Source organism: Felis catus, chromosome A1 (genome assembly GCF_018350175.1).
Source record: "Felis catus isolate Fca126 chromosome A1, F.catus_Fca126_mat1.0, whole genome shotgun sequence".
In the NCBI taxonomy this organism is placed as follows: Eukaryota; Metazoa; Chordata; class Mammalia; order Carnivora; family Felidae; genus Felis; species Felis catus.
In genome coordinates this window covers 93,107,378-93,119,931 of record NC_058368.1, presented here as the reverse complement: position 1 = coordinate 93,119,931, position 12,554 = coordinate 93,107,378, and the positions used below count along the sequence as shown (strand labels likewise).

General features: G+C 42.9%; 1 protein-coding gene across 3 annotated transcripts in view; it reads right to left on the bottom strand.

Annotated features, from left to right (window-relative positions):
• The window catches only part of KCNN2 (potassium calcium-activated channel subfamily N member 2), a 472,189-nt gene that overhangs the window by 29,206 nt on the left and 430,429 nt on the right, over window positions 1-12,554 (bottom strand). For all 3 annotated transcript variants that reach the window (XM_019830963.3, XM_003980701.6, XM_045057670.1), the window contains exon 7: window positions 7,826-7,967. In XM_019830963.3, the coding sequence (XP_019686522.1) occupies window positions 7,826-7,967 (142 nt within the window). The remainder of the gene's footprint in view (window positions 1-7,825; window positions 7,968-12,554) is intronic.

Below are 12,554 nucleotides of genomic sequence, written 5' to 3'. Positions count from 1 at the left end.
CCTTCTAACAAATTAGATGTTGCAAGGGAGAGAGAGGAAGAGGAGGGAGAAAGGCCTTGTCCATAGAAGAGGTAATTATGAATGTTCATCTCCCTATGTCAGCTCAGTGTGAAGCACACAAATGATGGCCAGAGTGCCTAAGTAGTCGTTGAATACCAACACCTGAAGAGTCTTGGCTGCTGCCAAATTAAAATACAGGACTTTTTGGGGCACCTGGGTGGCTCAGTCAGTTGGGCGTCCGACTCTTGGTTTTGGCTCAGGTCACGATCTCACAGTTCGTGGGTTCGAGCCCCACGTCAGGCTCTGTGTTGCAGTGTGGAGCCTGCTTGGGATTCTGTCTTTCTGCCCTACCCCCCTCAAAATAAATAAATACACTTTAAAAATAAAATACAATACTTTTCAGGGCACCTCGGTGGCTTGGTCATTTAAGAGTGGGACTCTTGGTTTCAGCTCAGGTCATGATTTCACACTTTGTGAGTTCAAGCCCCACATCAGACTGTGCTGATGGCATGGAGCCTGCTTGGGATTCTCTCTCCCTTTCTCTCTCTGCCCCTCCCCTGCTGACTCTGTCTCTCAAAATAAATAAACTTTAAAAAATTTAAAATATGGTACTTTTCTCCACTCTATATTTCCTCATCAGAGCACAGAAATCGTAAGCCATGTTGGCCCCCAGGATGCCCAAAAGAGATGTTCATCTTCCCCCAGGTAATTTTATCACACAATGTTGGAAAAGTTCAAAGTACTCCCATAATTTTACTTCAGGTCACCTGGTTGTTCTCATCCTGCAAATACTTTCGAGAAGCTTTCGATAAACCATTCTGGGAGCAAGCTTTTAACCATTTAAGGATGCAAGCCTGTACAGAAGGGAAATTCCTTTATTAGGACGTTTGGGTAAAGGTTTTGATTCTGATTTTAAAAAGGCAGCTGCCAAAGATTTAACGCAAATACTGAAATGTGTAATTTTCTTTTAGAAGTCCCAGAATCCCCACCCTCACCAAGAAGGACTAATGAAAAAAATGCTAGTGTTCAAAATACTCCAGCATTAAATTAATTATCTTCCTGCAGTTCTAATAATCACTCCTAAAAGCTCAAACTTCAGTGTGATAGCCAATTTCTTTGACTAACAGTAATTAAAATTTATCAAAACATAGTTAATTTGAAAAAAAAGTCATGCTTTTTCCTTAAGATACATCCAAATTAATAAAGCAGCTTTAAGCCTGATTAATATTTTTCATTTAAAAATATCAGCTTATCCTCCAAGAGGAAGGTAAAATGAGTGTTTGAAAATACTGCCCATGTTTCTGTCCCTGGGCTTGAGTGACTCAGTATATAGAACAATAAATAGATTTTAGTGCCCTTGTCTGATATAAATATTTTTTCATGAAAGTTCTGGCAAATAGAATTCTCTAAAAGACTCAGCTTTGTTGTTACATCCTACTGGAATTCTGCAAGATCTCTTTGGGTCGTGAAAATCAATGACAAGGTAATTTTGATGAGAAATGCCCCCAGTTTATCAAAGACGGGGTGGTACTTGCGGATAGGAGGGCAGAGGTCAGGTACGATGTCCTCATCCAATGGAAGAGGGGAGGTGTGTGTGGTTTTTTGAGTTCAGGGATAAAACCGGTGCCTGGAAAACCCAGGTCTCCCTCAGAGTGAATTACTTGTTCAGCTCATTCTTGTACTTGGATGGTTGGAAAGTGGCACAGAACTCTGGTCATCAACAATGACTCATCCCCGGGTTTAAATCTCCTTATTAGCAACGGCGCTAGTGTGAGTGCATGTACTTTAGAGACAGGAAGGCCAGCCTTGCCAACTAAAAATGCTGATAGTTTAGAAAACTAAGGTGGAACCGTGGCATCTACAAGTCAGAAGCTAGAAGGTCACAACAACTGCCGCGTCTATTTGCCTGTGCTTGAGAGAAACCAGCGGTCATCTTTCTTAAGGAAGTTTCTTGTGCAGGAATGAAGGTCGGCTTGGGGGCATTGGTGGGGAATTTAGCCTTAGGGCTGAATAGGCCCGTGGTACCCCTCCTGCTACCCTGCACAAAATAGGAACTATCCTAAGAATTTAAAGATAGGCTTTCCACACTGAGCCTTTATTTGATGAGATTCGGTGAATATACCAGAAAGACCCCCAAAAATAAATGAAAAATAAATTAAAAACTTCTTCAAAGTTAGTATTTGATAGTAAACACCTGATGCCAAATTGTGTAAGACACATATAAAGGATCCTAGGTTTTTATTTTATTATTTTGCTTATTCATACATGCAGTACCAAGCTTCTTGGGATTTCCATATCCATTGGCAGGGGAAAGAAAAATCGCTTAATGGAAAGACCGAAAGTAGCAGGAATATAACCAGACCTTAGGTTTAGCCCTCTTGAATACCAGTCATTTTCCTTATAAGCTCTTGCTAATTTATGGCTATGTTTTGGAATACTCCCAGACTGAGTGGACACTGCAGTGTGTAATCCTGCCCTTCAGGATTAAAACTGCTGACCTCTGACAGTTGACTGAACCACCATGGGACCTTCAATTAAGGCTCCTTAACACTGGGGTAAATTGATGCTGACAGGATTATTATCCGAAGTTCTCATCCTAAGATGGTATAAAAATTAATGACTATATTATTGTTGTTGTTCCCTAAGTAAAACTTGAAAGATTCACTGGTGCCATGATTTTTCAATTGTTATGAAATGCAGAAGTGTTTGAGCAAAACCTAAATCACACTTCTGAAAGGGACTCACTTGAGTTGAGGAATCCATGGGGGGACCCTGTGGAAGTCCAAGGGGACCATTTATCACACACCAACCTGTGTCCCTAGGATGGGGCAGATGATACTTCATGTTTAAAGGTAATTTTGCCCCCAAATCTGGTCATCCATATTCTACACAAAGGGCCCACAAGAGACGTCGTAATTCCACAGAAATGGAGAAGTGAAAATTGCAAACGAACGAAGGACCTTCATTCTCATATAAGACAGGAGATACTCTGTCACCAATGAGGTTGTATTGCCCTCTTGAAACAATCATCTGTATTCATAAGCAAGGGGAGATGAGAGCTTCCAGAATGTGTTTTGTCTAGATGTGCAGATATGAAAGGGCAGACAGGAAAACCTTTTAAATGCTAAGCAAAACAATTCCCTTCTCTGCATCCAGTTGGAGATCATGAGAAACCAGCTCGAGCCGACAATAGCAGACACAACAATCTCACAAGGTTGTCTGCCTGCCACCTTCAACCAAAAGAATAAAGCCATTGAGAGAGTTCATGCCATTGGTTATGGTGACATCCACACTAATGAATCCTCAGGTCCTTGGTACAACCCCACAGAGGAAAGACAGATGAATAGGGAGAAAAAAGGAATTACAACCTTCATGGCTTTTCTCTGGAAGGGTGATGAGTGACTTATTATACGATCCTAGGATTTTATGGTTTTAAAATACTATCCAGGAGAGAGAATGAGATCTTTGTCTCCTCGGCTTTACTATCAGGTAGGTCTTGGTAAAAAAGGAACTTTCTGCGTGATTTGTCTGACCTATCACAGTGTAATACCTCTTCACACGTTTCAGTATCTGAGATCCCATTATTCTAGCATTTCCATCATCATTTATGTAGAACATTGTAAACGAAGTTGTAAAAACTATGAGAAAAGCTTTGCCTGATTGGCTTGTATTCACAATTGATATTTCAGGTGAGGAGAGGTTATTTTTTGAAATGTTCACTTGTTACTCTCTTAGAAATATTCTGGAAAACTCTCTCTCCTCATTGTCTAACAATTTATTTCTGCCCAGAGCACTGCAGATTAATCTTAATGTCCTTGGCTCCCAAAAATATCACTCATGACACAAATTAAGCTATTTAAAAATTTTAAATCATGGTTTAATTTTGGGTTTGTAACCAATGAAATGTGAACATCTCAGATGATGCCACAAAATAATTCATTCGTTTCATTAGCTTTATCAAGAAATGCAGTGCTCATTTCTTTATTTGTACATTTTTGAAATAGGTAAGTGTTTTAGATGTTAGCATGTGGATCGACTGTATCTTATGTCAAAGTAAAAAAAAAAACACATAAAGGTATAAATTCTATCAATTTCAAAACACAAGAACCAGAAAATTCAAATATAAGAGAAAACAAAGAAATACAGTACTTTGGAGAAAATATACAAGATGATTCAGGGATGGCCCTGTCCTCTCTCAGAAGTATGGTAAGTCGTATTTCTTTTTCACAATTTAGTAGGGGCCAGATGGAGAGAGGGGGGGAGAGAGAGAGAGAGAGAGAGAGAGAGAGAGCGAGCGAGCCCAGGGGAAATCTGACATTGTACAGTTTATCTAAACATGCATTGCAGAAAGCCCAAGGGGCAACAGGCAAATAAATCCCCCCCCCCAAAAAGGAAGCCATATCTGGCTTAGATAATCCCCAGGTGACAAACTGGTATTTAAGTCTCTTGGGGGGGGGGAGTATCTGACAAAACATATTTCAGCTTAAGGAAACTAACCTTTTATATGAACTGTGAAAACAAGTGATCTTTTTCTAGGTATCTATACTGCCAGCCAAACACTGTACAGGCAAACACTGTACAAGTTTGTAGGAAACCTCCAGCATACACTGCCGATCCCTGGGAAATTTACAAGGGATAGAATTAACTCCCCAAGCTCGCCCCCAGGAGACTGCTCTGGGCCCCGACTCAACGGGAGGCTGCCTGGGCTAGGGACAGACACAATCCTATTCCTCCTAGCATTTCACATAGGCTCGTCCAAGATTACTGAATTTCTCTACATGCAAGTAAACCATTTTGGGTGGGGCCAGTTAAGAAAGAAATCTGTCCCGGGGTTCCTGGGTGGCTCAGTCGGTTGAGTGTCCAACTTCGGCTCAGGTCATGATCTCATAGTTCGTGGGTTCGAGCCCCATGCCGGGCTCTGTGCTGACAGCTCAGAGCCTGAAGTCTGTTTCGGATTCTGTGTCTCCCTCACTATTTGCCCCTCCCCTGCTCAGGCTCTGTCTCCCTCAGTCTCTCAAAAACAAATAAATGTTGAAAGAAAGGGAAGGGAAGGAAAAAGGAAAGGAAAGGGAAGGAAAAAGGGAAGGGAAGGGAAGGGAAGGGAAGGGAAGGGAAGGGGAGGGGAGGGGAGGGGAGGGGAGGGGAGGGGAGGGGAGGGGAGGGGAGGGGAGGGGAGGGGAGGGGAGGGGAGGGGAGGGGAGGGAAGGGAAGGGAAGGGAAGGGAAGGGAAGGGAAGGGAAGGGAAGGAATCTGTCCCTTAGAAGGGAAATAGAGTGGAGCTTTTCAGGCTGAGAACAGAGGGCCTGTTTCACCAGGAATCTAGACAGTGGCAATGAGGTCGCTATAAATTTCAGTGCACACAACACGTTTGTGTCCATATAGATTATAAGTGGATTATAACTTCATTTCTTTTGTGAAGTAGGATCACCAGTGACATCTAAGCAAAGGAGTGGTTCAAACAACTAAATAGAAGATGTGTGCTGTCTGATGAGGCTAGAAAGACAGGAAGGGCAAAGAAAAAAGCAAGGAAAGCTACAAGTACCACAGGATCCAGGCAAGGTTAATCTCCAATCTGGCTATGATCCACTGCATATTAGGCTATTTGCACAAGCCCTGAGTCATACCTGATTCAACAATAAAGGAGTGGGGGTGGGGGGGGACATCTTGCCAGAAAGGAACACCAAGGAAATTGTTTCTAAGAAGCTTAAGGGGAAAGACTCTGTAATTACCAGTTCTGTGTGTATAAATAGCATCATTCATGTCCCTCGTGGGCTTGTTATGGCCCTCCAAAAATACACCCATGCACATTTCATTTCCCAAAGCATTATGCTATATGATAAAATGCTATCTCTTCTGAGGAAAAAGGAGGAAGTGATCCAACAGTGAGCAGAATGGGCGCTACCCATTGTAATGAAAAAAACAAAAAACAAAAAAACAAAAAAGTTCATTAAGATGCACAAAAGTATTTTTCTTGTACAAGCAAACCATGTTAAATTATAACCCCAGATCGTATTCTGTACAATTGGGACTTGAAATGGGCCTCTTGTTACCACTGATGACCTTAAAATTGGCCCAGATTTTATTTTCACATCTAGCTGCCTTAATCCCCGTTTGGTTACTACCAAGTGGGAGAAGAATGTTCCCACTCCATCTATGCCCTGGGCAGCTCAGTCCTTCCAGCCAGTTAGAACTCTTGGAACAATCTTCTGAGGCAGCTGCTAGCAGGGTGCATGTTGCCCTGGCCACCATTCAGAGGCCCTCACATGGAGATCCTGTCCCTCTGCTGCCAGCATGGGGGTGGACACAGTGGGGGCATTGGGAGGGATGCCTAACATCAGAAATGCTGGGAATTTCCTGGCTTAGGAGCTCCTGGTACTCGTTCTCATAGCCCAACATGTAAGCAGAAGATCAAAGAAGCATCAAGATGATACTTTTTGCTGTTGCCAAACCACACAAAGCAGATGAGAAATGGACAGAACCCAGGTCACTGAACACAGTGCATCGATTAGAAGCTACGTCTGGCTTAAACACTGAAAAGTTCATACTACATTGTCATCAATTTGAGATAGCCTGCTGGCCTCCAATGTGTATACACCTAAAATACATGGAACCAATTAGTCCTGGTCAAATCGGGGTGGGTACGGGGTAGTGATCACGTAGGAACTTGTGCTGCGTCACAGAAGAACAGTGACATGTCGCTACGGGCAGCAGACTTTTCTCAAGGGTTCCGCAAGACCTGGCCACCCGTCCCAGCCTCATGCCATGGCACTGTCCCACTTTTCACCCCTGGCCCAATGACCTTGCTCGAAGGTACCAAGCTCCCCCTTGACTCACTACCTTCAAATAAACCATTTCCTCCTCCTGGATGCCCTTCCTTCTTGCCACACTGCCTGGCTATTCACCCTTCACACCTGAGCTCAGAAGTCAACTTTCCCAGGATGGAGGAAAGAAAATATTATTAAGAAAACCATAAGGAAGGGGCATCTGGGTGGCTCAGTCAGTTAAGTGTCCCACTCTTGGTCTCAGCTTAGGTCATGACATCATTATTCATGAGTTCGAGCCTTACATCAGGCTCTGTGCTAGGATTCTCTCTCTCTCTTTCTCTCTCTGCCTCTCCCCTGCTCATGCTCTCTTACTCCCTCTCGCAAAGTAAATAAATAAACCAAGAAAGAAAGAAAGAAAGAAAGAAAGAAAGAAAGAAAGAAAGAAAAGAAAGAAAGAAAGAAAGAAAGAAAGAAAGAAAGAAAGAAAGAAAGAAAAAAAGAAACTCATAAGGAAGAGAAAATACATTTACAGTACTACACTGTATTTATTGGAAAAAAAAATCTGCATATCCTTAGACCGTGCAGTCAAAACCCATGTTGCTTGAGGGTCAACTGTAATCTAATTCTGTGATTGAGAAAATGCAATTTTTCAGCCCTTCAGCACACTTCAAGATAGGTTGTTATGGTCCGCATTTTGCAGATAAGGAAAGCGCGTTTCAGAGAAGAGAAAGTGTACCTCGCTCTTATAACAATGAGAGGACCCAGACTGAAATGAAGAACTTCCTGGCTGCAGCTTGGAGACCAGATTTGCTCATCAAAACGAGTGCCTCTCCCCACAAAAAGCAATCCAATAGCCACTGATGCTTCATGGAGCTGTATCACGCTAAGAATGAAGATCAAAACCAGCCATGTTCTCTCGCAACCTAGAACTGATTAGATTATTTATACTGGCTGCTGGCTGTTGGGAAACCTAGTAGCTTGCAATCAGATCACACTGTGCACCTTCATGCCTTCATGGTCTAAGAGGATAAGCAAAAGAAACAAAGTAAAAAGACACTTACCATAATTCCAGTAAGCAAACAGACTCCTTTCCCACAGTATGTGTTAGGTACCATGTCACCATAACCAATGGAGAGAAAAGTTATTGATATCAACCACATCGCTCCGAGGAAGTTGCTAGTAACATCCTGTTGATCATGGTACCTGCAAAACAGCAAACAGAGCCGGTCCTTTATAATTAATCTGCAGTATGGCTGCCAAGGGCAATTTGATCCAATCCAGCGAATTCACTAAGTAGCTTCCATAAACTGATCTACCGGAAGGTTTTCAAATCTCACTATTATGTGTCAATAAAATTGAGGTGTCCCTGAGCAATCTGACAGACATCAGGACGTTCCTCAACTTGAAAAACAATCTGAAAGGGAAGCTATAAAACAGGACAAGCGCTTTTTTCACTGGTAGAAACTGACAAATGCACATTTCTTTCTGAACTCTGCCCATGCCTTTCTCGTGGTTCCTCATTCCTTGACGCCTGCTGATGTGCCCAACTTAATGGGACCGTATGTGGTACTGCATGCAATCTGTAATCTCTCCCCGCACCCTTCCAGTAGGAGGAGCCATGCTGTTCCCTTTGCTACCTTTATTTCTGTGATGAGCCAACTCCTAGTCATCCTTCAAATTAAATGCAGGTGGAGCCTTTTCTGTCTGCTCTTCTCCCAGCCCCTCCCCTGCATGCCCTCAGCATCCTCTGTATTCCTCCCCCACAGGACATTACTGAGACTGTCTACCTGAAGGTCCTGCTCTAGCTGGCTTCCTTGAAGACACAAATGTGCCACTGATTGCACAGTCCCTGCCCAGAACCGGAGCTTGATAGAAATCACTGCCTCACTAGTTACACACGGACAGCTTGCAGTCAAAAAGAGAGCGAGGGATATAGTTTATCCTAATTCGTCTTTGAGGTATCAAGATTTCTGTGGTGTGGGGGAGGAGGAGGGTTTTTATATCAGAAATATATATCCTATGGGGGCACCTGGGTGGCTCAGTCGGTTGAGCATCCAACTTTGGCTCAGGTCATGATCTCTCGGTTTCTGAGTTCGAGCCCTGCGTGAGGCTCTCTGCTGTCAGCGTGGGGCCTGCTTCAGATCCTCTGTCCCCTTCTCTCTCTGCCCCTCCCCTGCTTGCACGTTCACGCTCTCTCTCAAAAATAAACAAACCTTAAAAAAAGATATCCTACAGTGTTTATTTGAATTAGCAGCACTGAACAGTAATGCTGGCCCATCATGGAGACACTGCTATCCGCCATGCACACGACAGTGAGGCCAAGTGAGTTGTTACCCCAGAAGAACTTGCCCTGGATGGGTGTGCTATGTAGTCATGGAGCAGAGTGCCCCTCCTCTAGTCTCCGCGGCAGTCAGACCCCAGACTCTGGTCACCACGGGTATTCTTGGCTCTTCACCCAAAGTCTCCTAAGGACCACTTTCCTTCACAGCTCTCAGATACTACTGGGGAGGGTTTTCCTGGCCTCATTTCTTGCTCTCCAAAGCATGCTCATAATCTCCTAGCTTGCCCATGCTCAATCCTTGCCGAAGAGCACACCGTGAGTCTTGGGTGGTAGGAGGCTAGAAATCTCCACCATTCCACCCTAGTGAACTGCCACCAGGACCCAGCTGTAGAATCTCCTCTTCCCAGAATGGCCAGGTCGAGAGGCTGTCATTGCCAAAATAGAGGTCAAGTGCATTCCTAGCTTTCCAGGAAGACAAATGAGTGCATTCACCCTCATCTGTGATGCAATCGGTGCTATACTTCAGCTGCAACATGAGCTAATGGGCTCTGTGACCTACTCTGGGGGCATGCTGGGCCTGTGTAATAAGACCTCCATGGGCGAATGTGGTTTTTATTTTAAACAAGACGCTTAGGGGCGCCTGGGTGGCTCAGTCGGTTAAGCGTCCAACTTCAGCTCAGGTCACAATCTCATGGTTGGTAGGTTTGAGCCCCGCATCAGGCTCTGTGCTGACAGTTCAGAGCCTGGAGCCTGCTTTGGATTCTGTTTCTCTCTCTCTCTCTCTCTCTCTCTCTCTCTCTCTCTCTCTCTCTCTGCCCCTTCCTCACTCATGCTCTCTCTCTCTTTCAAAAATAAGCATTAAGACAATTTTTTAAAACAAGACCCTTTGAAATAAGCTTTAGATGATAACTCTTTCATGATATTGGGACTCTCTGTATTTTTCATCAAGCACCTGCCTAAAATAGGGAACACATTCCCCTGGTGTGGGTGTGTGCTGCACAAGAGAGGGGTGGCAGGGGCACTCATGTCCCATACAGTCTTTAGTTGTGAGACAAGGCCTCTTAACAAAGCACGATCGACATAAAGATCTGAGACACTGAAGAGGTGAAGACTCTAATTCCCTGATGCATCTGTAGTATTTGTGGAGCACCCGCTATGTGTTCAGCCCTTCGCTTGGATTTTCTCATGTTACATCATTACTTTAAGACCAAGGCAACCTTTTGGCCAAAACAGTGATAGTCCCCACCCTCTATCAACCAGGTGTCCTCAATCACTTAGAAAATGCGATCGTGTGCCAGTGAAATCCTCAAGTTATTTCCACACCATGAATGGCCAGGACACATGTGCACCTACAAAGAGGCATGTGAGATTTCAGACTATGAACAAAGGTCTCCAAGGGAAACCTTCATGGCTGGTGTCCACAAAGATATCTCAACTTCGTCATGGATATGGAGAGCTTGCCCATCTGTTCTTTCCAATTTGGTTTCCAAAGCTCGGAGAAGTAAACAGTTTTGAAAATTACCATAAAAAGCATTCACTGGAACGTTTAGGCAACCCGATTCCTCTTTAGTTGCTTACCTTAATAAATGCCCAGGTTTTAAATACACAAATTTGACTCTTTGCAAAGACTCTCAAGCATTACACCATTCTATCGTTCTGTCAATATTCATTATATACTACGCACATTATTTTGGGTCAGACACTGTAATCCTGTAGTGAAGGGCCTAATTAGAAATAAACTTTCTAGGAATTGGTATTTTAGGGCTTGGGATTCAATGGTAAATTATTTTTTTTTCTGCTTATGAAATAATAAATCTGCCTGAAACGTAGCTCACCAATATGGAAAAATAACATCTTGGACTAATGTTTATATTACATTCAGACATACTTACTTGTGAATAGTCAAGAGGGAAGCAATTAGGGAACCGCATTAGGCACTATTTGAATAATCAAGATTTCTTTCCTGGCAACTAAAATATCAAACTTATCAGCAGGATGATATTATCCCTTAGAACACTGCCAGGTTTGGAACTATGCCAGATTCACACCACTGTGAGTGATTAATCTGCACAATGTAAAGGGTAAAGAAAAAAATTTCAAGACACTGTTTACAGATGTTTATTTCACAAACTTAGACAATTCCAACCTTCTTCACAAGAACTATTCTATGAAAGACGTGAAGAAATGACTCAAAGTGGCAAATTTCAAATTCTGATCAGTATGAATCCTTGTTTAATTAAAAATACATCAAATAAGATTAAAATTAGAGCAAGGGAGGCCTGATGATCTCAAGCTTTTAAAATAAGAACTCTGGAGTTTGGAGAGAAGACTTACTGCACTGTTTTAGAGCAGTGCACGTTTCATAGACATAATGGTTGTGAGATCGGCTTTAAGGTTTGGAAAAAAGGCAAAATATTCCTTTTCTTGGTTTCCATTCATTTTTTCACTGTTGCCATTTTCTCAAGTGGGTCTCCCACTTGTTCTTATATCACAAATATGACAGCTTTCTGTGATACTTGTTTAAATTTGTCAGGTTATCTTTCCCAGGGCATTACTGAATTCTTCCCTGAATGAGGTAGCATCTGCCCTGCACCCCGGACTCTCTCTCAGCATCTTTCCAGAAGCAACAGGAGCTTTGGCCACACGAGTGGCTGGCACTATGCCATCCTCTTTCGTGGCTTTGTTTACAGGTGTGATTCCTCCTCCACCCCCCTGGGCCCTGATTTGTATTTTGAGAATCTACTCATTGGTCCCCTTTTCCAGACTCCACAAAGCTTTTGGTCAACAGGGTACTTCAGGTGGTCCTCTGTAGAGATGTCTAGCACCATCAGCCAACGTTAACTTGGGTCATAAGACATGTAATGTGTAATTTGCTCATCTAACATGCCCCTAGAATCTTAACTATAAAGAATTTAAGGACAAAGACTGTCTTTATTGAATTAAGTAGCATGACAATGTGAAACATTTGTTCTCAAACTGATGTGCCCCTAGCCACGTTCTAGGCCTTCAGGATCACATATACAGAGATACAAAAAGGGGACAGGAATGAGTCTTGCTCATCAATTAACGCGAATCAGATCTGTCATGTTCTGTTCCAAGATCTGTGGGCAACTTCTAGGTATTTTTACACTGACAAAAAATAATTCAACACTGGAGGTTAACAGCTGACAAACTACGTTCATTAGTCTTCTTCTGTTAAACATACTGTTAATACTACAAATGGCAAAAAGACTTCATCTCAATTGTCAGCTCTGATCTCACATACCAGCCTTGGTTGTAGAGTAAAAAGTATTATGGAGATTTAAACCACCCGTTGCCTCTTGTGAATCCACCTTTCTCTCCAAAGATGCCACTAAAGGATAGTAAGGCAGTTGAAAAAAATGTCTAAACCCACAAGAACAAAAAGAAAGAAAGGAGAAATCAGAGCATGAAAAATAACACATTTTTATACAAACAAAAGTACACAAGGAATTCTGTTTCCAGCCAAGAAGAAACAAGGGACTGTACTT